General features: G+C 37.3%; 1 protein-coding gene across 2 annotated transcripts; it reads right to left on the bottom strand.

The window, feature by feature from the left end:
- Positions 1–6,464: 6,464 nt before the first annotated feature.
- Positions 6,465–17,965, bottom strand: LOC145486408 (uncharacterized). Of its 2 annotated transcripts, XR_014049283.1 has the most exons (3): positions 17,140–17,965; positions 12,268–15,214; positions 6,465–6,476 (listed from the first exon to the last, which is right to left on the bottom strand). XR_014049283.1 is itself a non-coding variant. In XM_081465064.1 (2 exons), the coding sequence occupies exons 1-2, from the start codon at positions 17,490–17,492 to the stop codon at positions 14,947–14,949; spliced, it is 621 nt and encodes a 206-aa protein (XP_081321190.1). In that variant the 5' UTR covers positions 17,493–17,965; the 3' UTR covers positions 10,792–14,946. The 2 variants fall into 2 exon arrangements, 1 of the variants encoding a protein (XP_081321190.1); XM_081465064.1 differs by lacking the exon at positions 6,465–6,476 and having other exon boundaries at positions 10,792–15,214.
- Positions 17,966–18,079: the final 114 nt, after the last annotated feature.

The raw sequence follows: 18,079 nt of genomic DNA, 5'->3' as shown, positions 1-18,079 counted from the left end.
TGTATGATGGTTCGACCTCCCTGCTACCATCAGCCGTCTACTAAAGACTGTATAAACATGATTTTATACAAATGTTCTTTCTGTGGGGAAAAACGAATTCCAATCCTAGCTAATCCTAAATCGACAGCTTTTATCATTAGATTAAAGAAGATATTAAAAAAATATTTTAAAAGAAAAATAAACGCTATAACATGACGTTTCATCTTTTCGCCATTATCAAATGCGGATTTAAGCCGTTCAGTTCGGACATATACTAGCTTGGGTGTTAAGGAGTCAAGAAAAATGTGAAGAACAATGTCAGCTAATTAGACACGTTTGCTCAAAGACCAAACTTTAAGACACAAGCGGACTCTATTTTTCTTGACTCCAGACCTGATGTTTTTCAGAGTAGTGTATTGTCAAATATTTATTTTCATTTAATAAGCATGGCAGATTGATTTCACTTTGCTTACATAATATTACATTGGTCGGTCGGCTTAAGGACCTGCAGAAACGTGTCCTTAAATAATTAATGGGTTGCCTCCTTGGTTTTTAAGTATTGCTTCAGCGAGACCTGAAACAAAGAACATAATGGAAATAAGTAAAACTGTACCAGTATACAAATGCAAATGGTGACGTTTTCTTGTTTTCCCGGCGTTTCGAAGGGAGATTTGGAAAAGCTAATTAGATGTTCTTTTTCCGGAGTGATAGCTACACGGCATTTCAATATTTCAATTGAGATACCCTTTTAAGCTGCAGCTTTTGTTGTATGATAATATCCGTCACCCTTACCTATTACCCCAATGTACCTATCTCGAGTTCAATTGAATTGAATTGTTAATAAGGGAATCTGATGAGTCCCTTGGCAGGGACAAAATGTACGTATTTAAGACTAACCATTGTAAAATTCTCACATTTTTTTAAATTGATAAAATAATAATTTCAATTTAATCAAATATATGACTGAGCAAATCTCCAGAGTCCATTCATCTCGGCTTACATGTTTATTGTTCACCTGTCTGTGATAAGTATTTTTTTTCTTTCTAGGTTGAAATCTGAAATGCGATAGAACTCCGTTAATCTTAAGTCTATCTTTCTGCCAAAAGCCGAGCTAGTGGTATGGACGGGTTCAGACAGGACGGTCGTATTCAAGAGGTCCCTAAAGAAGAAAATCACTAAGAGTCAAGTCTTTCAACAGAAAATGATGCATATTGAGGCCGTCGTGAGGCGGGGTTGTAATTTATTAAGTATTTATATTCGAATTCACTACCCGCTCAACCAAATATATGATATTTATCATGTAATATGCAACCACTTTAAAGATGTGCCAACACGAGCAGTGTAAGACCTTCTTCGATGACAAAAAGGCTGACAAAAAAATTGAACATCAGGTAGTGTAAGATTTTATATACAATAACTTGATAAGCCAGTACCCATAAACGCTTGTAGATAGAAATATGAAAACACCCACGGCTCTTAATGGGTATTTAATTTAGAGGGCGAAGAGGCGGTCGCATGACACGAATGAATATAACGGAGGCAACGCAATATGTATACATAAGGCCCTAGGGACAAAATTACGTAACCCATTATAAACACATTTCTTGGGGGTGTTGAGTAATCAGTACGGTATATTACATTTAACTCATTATTCCTTTAAACCGGGAGGACTAAATTATCTTTATACTGTATCAAGAGGAGATCATTTTGTCTTGACTGTTTACAGACCTATACAGTGTTAGTTAGACCTTTTGTTATCATATCATTCACACGATCCCATAACTAAGTAAGACTCTCTAAGGTTTGCGTAAAAATGGCAAAAATTGCCGTTAGTTTATGAGACTTTGATTGACTTGAAAATCTTTGTCAATTCCGCCTATTATTTCAGCCGTATTGGTTGTTCCTATCAACATGGCGAAATAAAAAAAAAAACATAAAGTAATAATCCAGTGAAGCCTCGGACAAGTAAAATAATTACGATTTTATACTTACGCTCTACTCTAATCAACCTCTGATGGTCTTCAACTGCGGTACCTGCTGATTAAAACAGAAGATACATTTACTGTGGTTTAATAAAACACAGTATGTCGATTCTGATGGATTCTGATTGGCTAAAAAAAGAGTGCAGTCTTCATGTAACACTAGTGCAAGTTTGAACACCAGAGCAGATTACAGCGAAGACATCCAAATTTAGTACGAAGACACTCGAAGACTATGGACGATTATCTGAGGTATTTCGAAGGTGGCCGAAGCTCACCCAAACCCTTCCCAAGGTCAACGAATATCAACCGAGCATTTCCAAAAGCCCCCGACAATCATCGGAAGCCTTTCAAAGATTTCCGAAGATAAACGAAGATTTTCGAAGATCACTCGAAGGTTGCGAAGACTTTCGAACATTGAGGAAACAATATGTAAACTAAGACCTTAAATAGTATGTTTTCAAGTTTATCACAAGAAGTAATCACATGACTATTCTCGTGCAATTTGAAACAAATAAACATTTTCGAAGAATGTTAGCCTTTGAAAAATTTACTTGTACTTATTTATTCCAAATTGCACTGGAAATCATGTGATTACCTGTACAAACAGTCTGCAGTGTAGGTATCTTATTACGGAGCACAAGTTATCGTCATGGCCTTACAGTTGTTTACTGAGTCCATCCTTGTTGAAACAATAACCAATTTTGGTAAATGGCCAGTTTTTCCACTGCAGGAAACCCGTTCCCTCTAACCTATGTCGGCGAGGGCGCATCGTGACAAAAAAGCGGCGTTTAAAAAATTGTTGAAGATTTTCAGTTTTAATTCCTTCCAATCAAAAGTTGATTTTAATGAAACGCTGATTGTAAATGTTAGATGGGGTCCAGGAAAAAAGACAACGACAACAACGACGACAACAACAACAACAGAAACACTGTATTGAGACTTACGCATTGATTCAGTTCCGTTTCCATGGTTTCTCCAATATTTTTACTTCATATCCTAGTTTAGTATAATTTCAGAGCTGAACAAAGAGTTTCAAGCAATCTGATTGTTTGAACAATTCTTTATTTTTTACGATAACTGCAGAAATTCTCGCGCGCTCATTAGCTAATGTTCATTGTCCATAAGCGGAAAGACACGGGAATTTATAATTTATGCGATGCGTCAACGAGCGACAGCGGACAATTTGACAATTTGTTATTGTAAAAAAACCAAGAGACCATGATCTGAAAAAACAAATTGACGTCAGATTTTCATGCGTCTGTCCTGTTATTGACAAAGAATTTCGTCAAAACATTGTTCGTAGTTTGCGGATCCACTTGGCTATCGCACTGTGGATCCGCAGCTACTTTGACAATGTTATGACGAAATTCATGATCAATAACAAGACAGACACATGAAAATCTGACGTCAATTTGTTAAATTGCGTCTGTGTTTTTATGTTTTAGTCCGTTATTCTGTAGTACTTGATATTCACCTCTGAAATTATTTGCCTCAGGCTCACTGAACGTTGGTGAATATTTACCGAGACGAAGTCGAGGTGAATATTCACCAATGTTCACTTCGCCCTCGGCGAATAATTGTTAAATATATACACACACGCGTATCAACGCAACATTCCCCATTTTGCTTCGACGAAGGACTAAGGTTAGAAACACCAGTTTTCCAAATTTACTACGGCAATCAACTACATTAACTTCAATATCATAACCAGTTAGTGCTCCATTTGCCTTACTACGGAGTCCAATATTCCTTTAGAGACTAATAACATAATGTGTTAGTCAGCTGTTGATCAGTCATATTCACTCACATTAAGTTTATACTTTCAAAAGGTGCAAAAAACAAACAAACAAACAAAGAAAAAAAAAACAAACAAAAAAACCACTTTGGCTTTTACTTACCACGTTTTGTACCAGTCTTGCCATCTTGTCTTCGCTGCAGTTTCAATGGCTCATCTGAAATCAAGAAACGAAGAAAATTAAACAACAGCATACCACGTATCACTTAACGCTAAACACATACTACTAGTTTTCACTAGCGACGCAAACACAAGCACAAGCACAAGGATCAAAATTATTCCTTTTTTTGCGCTTGCGCTTATGCTTGCGTTTGCGCTGCAACACGTGAAAACGAAAAACCGCTCTGGCATAACACAAGCATAAGGATATTTACCACACGTGGTAATGTTTGGCCAATGAAAACACCTGGATCCAGATTACCTCGCGTCTAAACAGTTTTTTAAAATGGCGCAAGGTTCCGATGGTTTTGTTTGTGTTTGTGTTTACGTCCAATTTCGTTTTCACTTGGGTCATCCGTATCAGTTGCGTTTGCGCTTGCGCTTGTGCTTACGTCGGTAGTGAAAACCAGGCTTTACGCGTGAGAACTTTGTCATTTGTGTGCATAATTTTAGTCCAACGTATTGGTTCCAGGAAAAAATGATCCTCACGATTCTGGTAGTACAGGACTCTGAAACACAGATTTAGACTTCGCCTCATAGAATTCTGAAATTAATTAATACTGAATTTTTGAAAGGGAAACAGATGAGAAAGCGGCCAATGTCACACCCCAATACAAAAAAGGCGTATCTTACTAATGCTTGCTGCAAACACAGTAGTCAGGATAAGGTGAAGGAACAGCAGAGCAATCCAAAACTTCATCTTTACTGGCTGAAATAGTTTAATAGAAACAGCCTCTGTCAGTCAAAGTTCGTCAGAATTGGTCATTGTAAGGCCACTTTTGTATAAACACCCCTATTCCCTCCAAAACAATGGAAGAGATCTAACAATGAAATAAGAAGATTATTTCATAGTTTGCATGCTGTGAGAACAAGGAAAAGTCTGTTTATCTGCCCGGGTAACCTAGTTCTGTTCACCGCCAGTACTCCTCCCTGCAGCATAAAGCAACTAACCAAATTCTTTCAGAATTTATTTTCCCAACTACAACTGCGATGAATTTTCAGATATATGGATCTTTCTTCCGCAGTTTCAACATGGATATTTATTTATTCACCCACGGTCCTTGTCTTCAACGAGTATTACCACGAACTCACTGTGTGACAAGCTATCAGTTGGCTAGATGGCTACGCATTTAGAACCCTCCACCAACATCGTTAAGGGGCATTCCTTCCAAATCTGAAAATTGTTGGCCTTTATTTTCGCAGCTACTTAAGCTGCCTACACAACTACAATGAACTTTAAAGTATTAAAGACCAACAGTATTACAACCCATGTACACTCTCTTTGAGTGGTATCAAGGGGTGTCGAAGGGACTTATTATTAACCCAAAATTATAAATTGCTTCTTACCAAGTCGGTTGGACGGAAATTACTTTTTTCTCCAAAGATCGCAGAGAGAAGAAAACATTACGTCATTGAATGATAAGCTGACGTGTAGTTTTACTATTGGGTGGCAAAGATTTCGTATGATATATGATCACTTACAACATCAAATGAGGAGTAGGTCTAGTAAGTAATTTGGACAAACAAAATGCCTGGTGTTCTAGAAATGTAGCAGGAACATCGAGTGTTGCGTGTAACCCAAAACAAATAATCACCTTAAATAAGCTAGACTATATAACTAAGATACTAGATGTTAACTCGATAGCCCACGATGAAGAACTTTTTGTTGTTAGTTCTCACAGGTGGTCTTAACAGGGAAAATGAACGCTATTTGTTTTTTGAGGATCAAATTCTAATACCAGTCACGTTAAAAAAGCCTGCAAATATTTCTTTCGTTTTCTTCTTGTATAGCACGTGACAATAGCGATGACACGGGACAAAAGCGATATTTAAATTGGAGGTTCACTGGAGAAGCTCCGACCTAAAAAATCTTTAAAATCTAACGAAAAATAACAATTAGTGATTTCAGGAGTTTTATAACTTTTGTTATAACTGCAAATTGACGATACTGTAGGGTCTCTGATGCCAGTTGCAACAGTAAAAGGACGGCAAATCAATCGAAAAAGTGGTCGTAGTTGAAAACCAATGCCTAGTGTAATTTTATATCTAAATATATTTTGCTTAGTGTTTTATTGTGTTTGGTTTTATTGCTTAATGTGCTACTGCTCTAATTTAAGCCAGTCTTTCGAAAATAAAGATCGACTAAAGTAAGCAATAATTCACAGAAAACATTTTTTCATTAAAAAGATTGAGAAGCCGAAAGTATGGACGAATTCGAAAACAAGAAGTTAATAGCAACAACCAAAAACAATAACATAAATAGATGAATATGAATACGTGTAAACCCTCGAACAGATCTAGCCCCAACCTGTCTAAATAAATAAATTTAGAAAAGTTCGACAAGTAAGAGATTTTAAACACAAATGTTCTCTTTTTCAAAGCCACCGGGAACAAATCCCTTGACTTCATTAAATAAGATGACATGCTAACTTGCTGTTGGTTGGTGATGACTTCATGTTAATGGCGTGATCGGTCGTATCAGGTTACTACCGTCTTTCAGTTTTAACAATGGAAGATAATCATCTAATCTAAAAAATTTCGTTTTTAGTTTTTCTTCGTTTCTAGTTTCGTTGTTAGTTTTGTCGCGAAAAAGCTCAAAAACTCAAAAAAGCTCATGCAAACTCAAGCAAATTTTAGTTTTAGTTTATGGATTAAAATTCATAGGAAGGAAAGCTCGTGGTGTTAATCACTGGGTTGTTATGGCAAAAAAATAAAATAAAAAAAATTAATGAAAATGAGGTAGAAATGATATAATAGTCAATGAACGTTCGTTGTCAATTATTGCTAGTATTCTTAAAAAGTTTGCTGTTTATTAACTTATGGTTGATAGCAGGCCTTAGCGAGTTTGTAGAGCCGAAATAACAGGTGGTTTTGCAAAAAGCAAAATGAACAAAGCGGGTCACCTAGGATCAAATTCCAACGGAAAGCCAGGTCTACATGTGGGAAGATACTTTGGAATTTAGTGGTCATGCAATGTTAGTCATAAATTACAGTTCTGGTTTTAAAATTGTGTAAGTTGACCATTTGAAGAGCCGGGATAGAAATTTCAATACAAAGCGGGTTTCGAACCGACACCGTGAAGATTTCTCTGAATGTGAAATTCTTTCACTTCTTGTTCTTTTGGCCTTCTTCAGATTAATTAATAGCGAACGTTATTTATAAGATGAAATTCAGCAATGTTTTGTTTAAACGGTGCAAAATTGTTAAAAAAAACTGATCATTTATGAAAGCATTGTCGAAAATTGAACACCTTGTTCAAGTTGTCTATAATAAGATTTTCACCACTAACTTTCAACTAAATAAAACGACGTTTTGGACATTAAAAGGTGGCCAAGATGTTTGCTATTTCTTTCGTCGAGGGTGAGGATCAATCTATTTTTGATGCGGATTTGGCAGATGTCTTTTTTAAAAAATGGCCTGCATTAAGAATTCGATTTCAGGAAAAGATCCATAGGAAAAACAATGATTAGGAAGGAACGCGGAGCCAGATGAAAGGATGAAGTCTGCAACTCTAAGTAACTTCATAATAGCAAATTAACATGGTGTTAGTATGATGATCACAAATCTTATATTCCATATCATGATTAACTTCGAAGTCAGGCCCTAACCCCCTTAAAACTACAAAATGAAGATTAACCGTGCTTTTTGCAAAACACAGGCTATAAACATGTAGTACAGAGAATCAGCTCACATACTCTATAGAAGAGAACTTACCACGATTGAGAAACTGCAAAACGATGATGTGGGAATTACACCTAAGTCCGAATATCAAGAGACTTAAAACACAATGTTCTATTTATTCAAGACCGCCAAGAACAAAACCTGACTTCATTGAATAACATGACATGTTACCTTGCTATTGGTTGACGATTACTCATGATCTTTGGTATCAAGTTTCTTCAGTTTCACATTGTAGTTTCAACAATAGAGATAATTCATCTACCCGAGCTCGAAAAAGATTTTAGTTAGTTCCTCGTGGTTTAAGGGTAGTGATAGTAGTTGACAAAAGTTTGGTGTTAGTTGTTTCACAACTTTATTTTTCGACTTGAAACTTTGCACTTTGGTCTAATATTAGAAAATGGAACATCACGAAAAAGTGTTTTCAAAACACAAACCTAAAACCCGTAAACAAGAGAGGACCCATGGGTATAAATATATGGAGATTCAAGTGAAAAACAAGAAAGAAAACACAAAGGTGGTTTTTAAAATAATTGTAAAGCGCTAAAGTTAAAACTCTTAAAAAAAAGAGTTCGTTCAGGCTTGCACAGTATTTCTAAGTAGAATAACAACAATAATATTGATTACATTCGTCAGCGTATTAATATTAACCCTTTGTATACCAAGGGGGGTGGTATTTATTTGTCCCAAAAATGAGTATATATTACAAAAATGCTTGTCAAGCTCATTCTTTACAATAAAACCCTATAAAACCATATATATTTAGAAAGTACATTAAATATTCTTTCACGTCAAGTATACAAATTATGACACATGTCAAAATTGTGACGTCATGACAGGCATAATTTTCATAATTATGCACATTTTTTAAGAAAATTTGAAATCACTTGCTCTCAAGAAAAAAATCCAACTATTTCCAATCCTAATCAACTTTCTACAATGTTTCAAGGGATAAGCAATATTTTTTAGGACAATATACCCCAATTGGGAGAATTTAAGACAAATTATAACTTCCTATTACAAGGAAAAAATTCTTAAAATAAAAACATCATAAGAAATATTCTTAAGATACAAAGAGTTCCTCTGTGGGTTATACAACCACTAATCTTGTGCCTCAGTAGCTCATAAACAGGCTTTTAAGCAATACAGAGTTAGTTTCTTAATGTTCTCCTTCTCCCTCTTTGATATGGCCTCCCTCTTCCTTCTTTCAGCCGCCTGGGGCCATTTCGACTTTCATCTTCAAAGAAATAGTCTTGCATTGTGTGGTATCTTTGAAAGCATGGCTCAGGACACATTCTCACACCACAAATGGCACAGCTGTATATTGTTTTAACTTTCTGAACATGCACCTTGCAGGTTGATCGTGTTTCGTTACTTACAGGGTAATGAAAATGATCACGATTGAACCTTATATCAGGGATAGGAACAGGGGTCTGCACTAATCCTGTGTCCTTCCGGAAGCACTTGCCTTGAACTAATTCACTGATCAGTTGCATTCTAAACTCTAGAGCTCTTTTACTGACATGATTTTGTGACCTGGTGTGGAGAATATGTGCATTTGATACACACACCTCTATCATGTAAAAGAAAATTTTGTAATACCAGACTGACCCCTTCATTAGTCTAGCATATGCAACACTTCTCTGGTCAGACACATCTACGCCACCCATGTAGGTGTTGTAGAGGTCAATTACACCTGGTCGATTGAATTCCTTCTTTTCCCACTTCCCGTTTGTTTTGACTGACCGCTGCACTGTGCTTGAGTCAATTGTGCTGGTGGGAAGGGTAGCTAAAACACTAACTGGCTTCCTGTCACGCCATGTCACGCAAGTCAAATTTCCCTTTTGCCTGTACAGACACTGCCCTCTTACAAGATCTTTCACTGCCTTTTCTTTGACACCACAAATCTCCTTTGGCAAGTGTACCCTGTTGGACCTTACAGTGCCACATGCAAGTGTTTTCCTTACTTCTAGCTCCTCAAACAAGGCTACAGATGTATAATAATTGTCCATGAAGGCATAGAATCCTTTATCTAGATAAGGTTCCAACACAGACATAACTGCCTTCCTCCCTAAATCTCTCTGAACCTCATTGTTTTCCTTGCCAGTGTAAATCTTGCTATTCAATACATAACCACTGCTGGACTCTGCCAGGGTGAAAGCCTTTATCCCGAATCTTCCTGGCTTTATAGGAATAAATTGTCTGAAGTGCACTTTGCCTTTGAACTTAATTAAAGTCTCATCTATGGCAAGTTGCCTCTCAGGTGTGTAAACTGCCTGAAACCTTGCTATAAGCAAATCCAGGAAAGGCTGAATTTTGTACAGCTTATTGTAATCTTCAGAATCTCTTGGGGGGGGCACGGGTGTTGTCGGCAAAGTGCAAGTACCGCAAGATTTGCAGGAAACGTGTCCTGGACATCACAGATGGGAAGAAAGGAGAACTTAGGATGGGATCAGTGCTCCAGTAAGAATTAAGACTTGGTTTAGTTACCAGCCCCATATTTAGATAAAGACTAATCCAAGCCTTCATTTCATCTTCTGTTACTGGATACCATGCAGAGCTTTCTGCTGGCCCTCTCTTCTGCTCTGCATACAAATTAGTTTGACTAACTAACAACTGCCATACCTCTTGTGTAAAAAAGAGCTCAAAGAAATCCAAACATTTCAGGTTTCTTGTGTTGACATTTACCGGTATTCCTGGTTCTTCACTGAAGTCAATATCTACTCTGCGTTCGACCGTTCTTGACCATTCTTCAGGAAATTGCACTTCAGTCTCAGTGTTTTCGTCCTCTGCGGACTCTTCACTAGAATCCTCTGAGCTTGATTCAGATGCACCAGAGTAAAATTCCTGATCAGAGGCTCGGTGCTCGTTTAAATTAGCAAGTGGGAAGTCTTCTTCGTCGATAAATTGAATTTCAACATCGTTTTGAACGCTAAAATCTAGTGTAGCATCATCTCGAAGAGCCGCCATTTTTAAATCACCTCGCTCAAAACGTTTAACTAAAAGAAAACTCGCAAAATTCGCTAAAAACCCGCTCGATTGAAGAAATTTTCGAAAAAACTGAAGAACTACTTTGTGTAGTCTAAACCAAAATGTAGCATTAGTTTCCAGCCCCTAAAATCCCTCTTTCAAGGACGCCCGAATGGGGCCTGTATTTAAGTGGCCACATATGGCCACTTGGTACGCAAAGGGTTAATTAACTTGAATTCACAAATTACTCAACTGTTTAAGAGAAAAATAAATGTAAGAAACGAACACTGCCTGGTGCCAGGACACAAAGTCGGTTTTAGAACTCGACTAAATAATCACCACTTGAAAATATCCGGAGACTACTCATTAGCCTAACGTAAATCACGTGTGTGCGCTATAATCACGTTAAATAAACTGAATTGTAGATAAGATACTAGATGTCGATAACAGGTGAGCTTTAGAAGGAAAATGGGGATGATTTTCTATTCAAAGATCAAATTCCAATTCCAAAAAAACCCCCAAAGACTTCTCTTATTTTTTCCTCTTTTATTCTTTGACTCTCTAGAATCAACGTGTCACTGGTGATAGATTGGATAGAGATTTACCGGATAAGCTTCACATCAAACTGGTCATCTAACCCAGAGTGAGAAAACTGATTCGAAAGTTCTATTGCTCCTTGTTAATAATAAATCGATCGACGATGCGTGGGAAAATGGACGGTAAATCAGCAGAAGTGGTGTTTTGATTATCTGATTGAAAAATGTGATTATCTGATTTAAAAAAAAAACCGACAACAGCAAAAGCAACAACAGCAGCAAAAAAGAAAAAAAAATTAACAAATCAAGCCCAAGCCCTGTTAAAACGACAAAGTGAAAAACCTAATTGAGAAACAACATGTAGAAACACTTGCAATAAACCTCTCAAACAAAGAAACGGAACATAACATTTATCAACTTACCACGATTTGGATGCAAGGAAACAATTCTGTGGGAAATTTGACTGTGCGCTTCAAAGCAAGTCCGACGAGTAAGACAGGTCAAACACAATATTTTGTCCTCTCAAGAACGCCGAGAACAAAAGCCCGTGACTTCATTGAATACGGCGACATGTTTCTTTGCTATTGGTTGTTGATGACTACTTGTGAGACTACGCTGTAGTGACTCATGGAAGGTGAAACCAAAATTCAAGCTTTCAGTGTTACCGCCGGGATAATGGCACATAAAGTCATAAGATCATGTCACAAAGGCACATAAGGATATAGATATCGTGAGATTCCATTTTAATCCAAAAGCTCTTAGAACTGTAATACTTATTGAAACGAGGGTACACAGTTTTCCAATCTTTAGCTGGCGCAATATTTGTTAACCAGAGGATCCATGCAACGCTCATGTTCTTCGCAATTTGGCTGGTGGCTTAACAAAGTAAAATAAAATGATTGGCCTGGTTTGGGGATCAAATTCAGGCTCATAGCGGGGACCGTGGGAGAGTTGGCAAGTTGTAGAACCAGTTTGAAACAAAGGAAATTTAAAGCAGAATCTGAAGCAATTTGGTAAAAAAGAGAAACCCTGGTCTAATTAAGTTATTGACCATCATGATAAAATAACTGGACGTGGCTGGGGGATTTGATGGATAAACCTTGAGTTCTGTGGAAAACGTTTACGATAACATTTAATAGCCTGGTGTGGATTTTATTCTTCTTCGTACGAATTTGCTAAAGGTCAGAAATGCCACATCTGGTTATTAAAGACTAAAGTGCTAAGTCATGTTACGGCAGTTTTAAGAACATGTCTTGGTATGGTTCATTTCTTTCGTTGTTGTTTGGTAGCTTTATCATCATGATCGGAGTCACTTCGACTATCGCAAGCTCTAGCTTGTCCTAGTTAGAAATTCGAGAAAAAAAAAGTTAGAAATTCGAGATTATCAAATGACTGTTTAGAATATACAAAAACAAATATGGTTTATAATTCGAATGAGTAAAATCAAAGTTAAAGATAAACCGGATTCTAACCAGCGACTTTAGGCTGCCTAAAACTTATGGAATATGTTCTCAGAAATCTAGCGGGTGGTTTCGCCAAAGACAAAATGAACAAACGGGTAACATAGGCATCAAATTCTAACTAGAAGCGGGGACCATGTGAGACAAACGTTCTCCCGCTATAAACGCAACAATGACAACAATGGGATGCCTTATGCAACATGCAAGCAAACAAATAATTGGTCTCTTGTTTATTTAAAGCTGACTTCCAATGATCTCAACTCAAGACCGAGAAGAAGAAAAAGAAAGCGAGAACCCATGCATGTACAGTCTGTGTCATAACTTAAGTGGTAAAAATATGAGATGAAAAAATGTTGAACAGATGAAAACATTTTCTCAGCTCTATTAGATCTGTGACACGTAAATCATCCTTGGCATAAATATTGCTCAGTAAGTTGGTTCAGCCGGTTAAATGCAAAAACTAAAATGAACCAATCAGATTGTTCCATTGCAGGAACGTCCTATTATTGGACCGGGTACTTCTGCTATAAAGCTCAAAAAACTTGTATAGAATTAATTTTTTTCGATGTTTGATTATTGATTGCTTATCACTGCATTTTGTAGTTACCACATTAGTCTTGTGATTCTAGGGCCCGACTGCCCACACAGTGAGTCTTATCACTTCAAGTTGTTTATCTTAGTTTACCAAGAGTACTTAAGCTCCAAACAGTACCCCATCGATGGTCATGTTTGGATTTGTCTACTGGCCTTGGTCTAAATCTCCCACAAAGATCCTGTTTAGGTTTCTGTTCTCCAAACTTTAGTTCTATTGGTTGTTTCAAGAACTTTGAAGTTCGCTTCTGAAAGTCGTGTGATAGTGTTAGGGTTAGTTTTCTAAAAAAGATGTTTAATCCTCCAGGGTCAGTTCGTCCCGTGTGGCCCACACATAGCTACCGATAGGCTATTTAAGTACGTGTACATTTGTAAGTCAAGTTGCAGGTCTTGAGGAATGGTGCTCTAGTAGTAGAAGCAGAAGTAGAAATAGAAGCGGCTGTGCAAGTAAAACGGAGAAGTCCGCACAATAAACTGAAGCCTCAGAGACCAGAGTCTCGGTACCTCTTCGCTTAGAAGACTAAGAGATTTTCAATACTTCTCTGAACGATCTCGTGAAGCCACTCTTAAAAGTTGACTTGTAGTTTTATCTTAAGAAATTCCTTGATAAAAGTACTTTTTCTTTTTAGTTTGTAGGTTTTTTAATTATCATATTAAGTGTCCCCAATTAGTAGAGGGGTATTTCCTCGCTAAAAATTTCGACATGTTAATAAAGTTTATGTATGTATGTCTTTGTTCCGTCTCTCTTTCCCCCTTCTTTGTTACGTCAAACGTGAGGAAGCCCTGAGTTGACCGTCAATCAGAATTGCGCGCTTAAAGTCTACGATTGTAGGATTTTTCTGAACACTTTTAAGGCGGAAATACTGTGTCAGGATAAAAAGTAGACATTTCTATCAATATATTATTAAATCAATATATTTAACGTGGTCGGTACGCTTAGCTAAAAAGCTGGTTTACAGGTACGCCACGAAAAAAAACAGAAAAAAGAAATTATAAGAGCCTTATGAAGGTATATTGACAAGTACAGGTCATTTTATTGACTACAAGTGGTTGCACACTTTGATATCTACAGGTATGAACAAGATTAGATCCACGAAAAATGTGGTGACATATATATTCTCTAATTTTACACCTCATGAATTCTTCCCGTGCAAAAATATTAACGACATAATACAAAACCTATATTGCGAACATGTTTCAACGATTCGACGTCCCTTTATTCTAGTTACTAAAGTATCTATACATAAACAGGGTTATAAATGTTAAATGACAAGATAAAATAGTCTGGATAGAGGAAACTTGGTGAAAATTGAATTTTAAACCTGGCGGACAAGTCCTAGGGAGACTCTTTTAGGTGAAGAAGCTCCCACAGAAAATGTCTCTCACCACATGGCTTAGCATTGTAACGGGAAGCCATTAACAAATTAAATGTATTCGAATGCTTATCACCTTAGTAATAACGAAAGCGCACTTTACCAAGGCTAGGATTATTTTTGAAAAAATGCTCGATAGCACATCTCCGTCTATAAGGGCAGTAGCAAGACTGTGATAGTATCAAGCTTCCCTAGGACTGGACTCTACATTACTGACGTTTGGATAGGGACAGACCCTTAGCATTAGAGATAGAACAAAAATGATAATTTCTATGTCGTCATCTGCAGAGGTAGGAAAACATTATGGAGCACACACAATGTGGGCTGAGGTTCGCAACCTCAACATCAAATCACAACTTAGAAGCCTTCTTCTAAGGAAAGGTGTAATTATAAAGGCGTGTTGTAATTCTCATTAAAGGATGGCTAGTCATCTCGATTAAAGGTGTCTCGATCTGTCCTTGTTGTAACTTTGAGACCTTTGTATTCCAGTATTTTCTCCTTGACAATGTCAGCTCTTTTCTTCAAGTCCAACACGTCGATGACAGTATAAGGGATTTCATTCTCCTGAAGAACTTTCTCCATCATCTTCGTGTAGTGCAATAACTCTTCCATCTTAGGGATGAGGCGAATGTCATCTGTCTGTAAGCATTCTGGGTAGGGTCGCACTACGAACATTAAAGAGTTTTTGTATCTGAGAATAGAATAAAGGCACAGAATGAGCTTTCTTAATAAATTCAAAAAACAAGAGGCAGTGTCAAATTCAGCTCTTGAAACGTGCGTATTTGCTCTCTCCATAACGGATTTGCAAACCTTGCTTTTGGTCATTGGTCATTCTATCAATGTGACTATGGAAATCTTTTCACACACACACAAATGGAATTTGCGCCATATAAATATATTGTATTATTATCATCATTATTATTATTATTATTATTATTATTATTAAAAATACAATTGACCCAGGTATAATCGTTTTCAAAGAACCCCCCCCCCTCCTGGTTGCTTGTTTAAGCAGCTTGTTTATGACCACCAATAAAGATTTTAGGTCACCATATTCTCATATTTGTGTTCTTTGTCCTGAAGTCATCGTTGATCATCGTTGATATACAAACAAATTAAGCAGTTGTGAAATTAAAGCCTGAAAAAAAAAAAAAAAAAAGTTCAGGCCTGAACGGATTCGAACCCATGACCTCTGCGATACCTGTGCAGTGCTCTACCAACTGAGCTATCAAGCCACTGGGAGCTGGTTACTTGGTGAGTTCGTAGTATACCCCTAGATGTCCCGACTGTACAATTTTTCAAGTGTCGTGTATGTTTCCTAGTCAATAACAATGAGAAGAATTAAGTAACAAACCCAAACATATCAAGCTATGACGGAATCAACAATTACCCTTGAAGCTAAGCTTGTCGCGAAATGGAGCACCAGACGAAGAGGAATTGATTTTGAAATTACAATAAGCCTAAAGAGATCAAATTAATAACTCTCTTTAAACCCTTTAGTTTTTTAGTTCTTCAATAGGTGTTACTCTTTTCTCCTTAGAATGGATACCTTGGCAACTCGCACCTTCATATTGTTTCATTTTAGTACTTTTCGAATATCTGTTATATGGTAGTGGAGTTGCGAGTCGTCTTTATGAGGTCTTATAAGATGCTGCAATTGGCTGATTTGATGCTGGTGAGGTACGGGTCATCATTGCGGTGATCACGAGCGAAGCAGACAACTTTTGGCGTGATCTTCTGATCGTGCAATTGCTTGTATAATAAGTGATTGCTACAGGGTGACAAGGTGTACGAATCTTCGAAAAGTAAAAATCACAATTTTTTTATTGGTCGTACCATTTGTTGTTTTAATACGGCAGGTATCTTCTTGGTAAGAAAATTGGAAAATCTACCTAATTACCATTACTGGTAAAGATGCATTTGTAAATATAGCGACAACCGAATTGTCTTAATGAATATATTTAATTATCAAGTCACTGTTGTCTATGACAAGAAAAAAAAAAACCCTTGGCGGAACTGATTATTTCATCTACTGAAAAATTAAAAAATTTGTCAGGTACTCTCTACTGGAGCAGTCGAGGCGAATCACTGGGTACGGCAACTCTATCAAATGACCACAGAAAGAGATGCCCTAAACCTTCGGAGAGAACCCCGAACATGTTGTCCTCCAAACCGTTGTAAATACGTTATTATTGAAATCATAGCAGACCGTCTGGGAAGTATAAATCTGATTGTGGCTTGAAGCGATCACACTCACAGTTTGCAAGTAAAGCATCTGTGCGACATCAAAATTCAGAATTATGGGCAAATGATTCCACTGGAGGTAAGCCCGACACAGAATTTGTTGTGATCTCCACATGAAGCGTTTTATTTATGAGAAATGTATTGGCTTTCAGCGTTCCGCTTCGCTGCTTGTTGGCGTCATTCTGAATTCCCGGACCACCATCATTTGGAAGCCATCACAAAAAAATAAACAAACACTACACTTGAATCAGTCATTTTCGAATGAAGATTTTCATTTAATTTTTGGCCGTTTTCGTGCAGTAACAGAAGGACTTAATATGCTGATCTACTACCGTACTAAGTAGCTTTTAACCCGCGCCTTAAATTACGTACCTGTTAATACACTCCTTAGCCGATGGCAGATTTGAAAGTCTTTTCATGCTTTCTTCCCCGAGATAAACCAGTGAATATATCAAGGGGTCAATACCGCGGTCGGCGATGTAGGGTGTTTCATTTCTAGAATTGCACTCCTCAACTTCACATTGTGCTTCCAGAATTCTTTCTTGAAGTTCCTCGAACTTCGTTGGATTAATCTTCGGGTCGAAGTCTTCTCGTCGAAGATTTAAATCCTTGATAACGTTTCTTGCTACTTCGGCTTGGATATGTAAGTTCATCTCTTTTCCAACTTTGTTCACCAAAGTTGTCTTTCCGACGCTGTGGGCTCCGCAGATAAAGACTCGAAGCATGGTAGATTTGAATTCAGCAGACAACTACTGACGGGAATTTTAAAAAAATATCCGGCAAGAAATCTTTTGCGAATTGTGTTTCCCTTTCTTCGTACCACGCTTTTCCTGTTTAAGGTTGTATCTTTACGATTGAAATTCAATGAATGGTAGAATGAAATCGCTCTCTCTCTTCACGATCAAGCTTCCAAGCGTTGCTGAACGACGTTGTTTTCACTTTCTTTTTATTCAGTGTTTGGGTTACGCTCTGACAGGTTTAAATAGCAATAAAATATGCAAACGTTGCCTCAGCCACCTCACTCCCACTCGGTCAGGATTAGCTCAGAGGAAGAGAAATCATAACAAGCAATTTCTAAGGGAACTGTGCACTTCCTTTAGGTCAAAAGAAACTCTTATATCTTTAGAGTCGCAAGGTTTTATTCACTGGTTAAGTCGTGGAGGAGGGACAAAAGAACCGCGACACAAATGTTTCTATTCCGGTACAATGATAGCCTTACCTGGTCCACCCTTTTTTTTTTTTTTTTTTTTTTTTTTTTTGCAAAGCGTCACGTGATTTCGGGGAAACAGGAACAACAGTGTAATTCTCGGAA

The sequence above is a fragment of the Orbicella franksi genome, chromosome 5, assembly GCF_964199315.1.
Source record: "Orbicella franksi chromosome 5, jaOrbFran1.1, whole genome shotgun sequence".
Classification (NCBI taxonomy): domain Eukaryota; kingdom Metazoa; phylum Cnidaria; class Anthozoa; order Scleractinia; family Merulinidae; genus Orbicella; species Orbicella franksi.
Note: the sequence above shows the minus strand (reverse complement) of the source record. Positions and strands in the feature narration are given on the sequence as shown.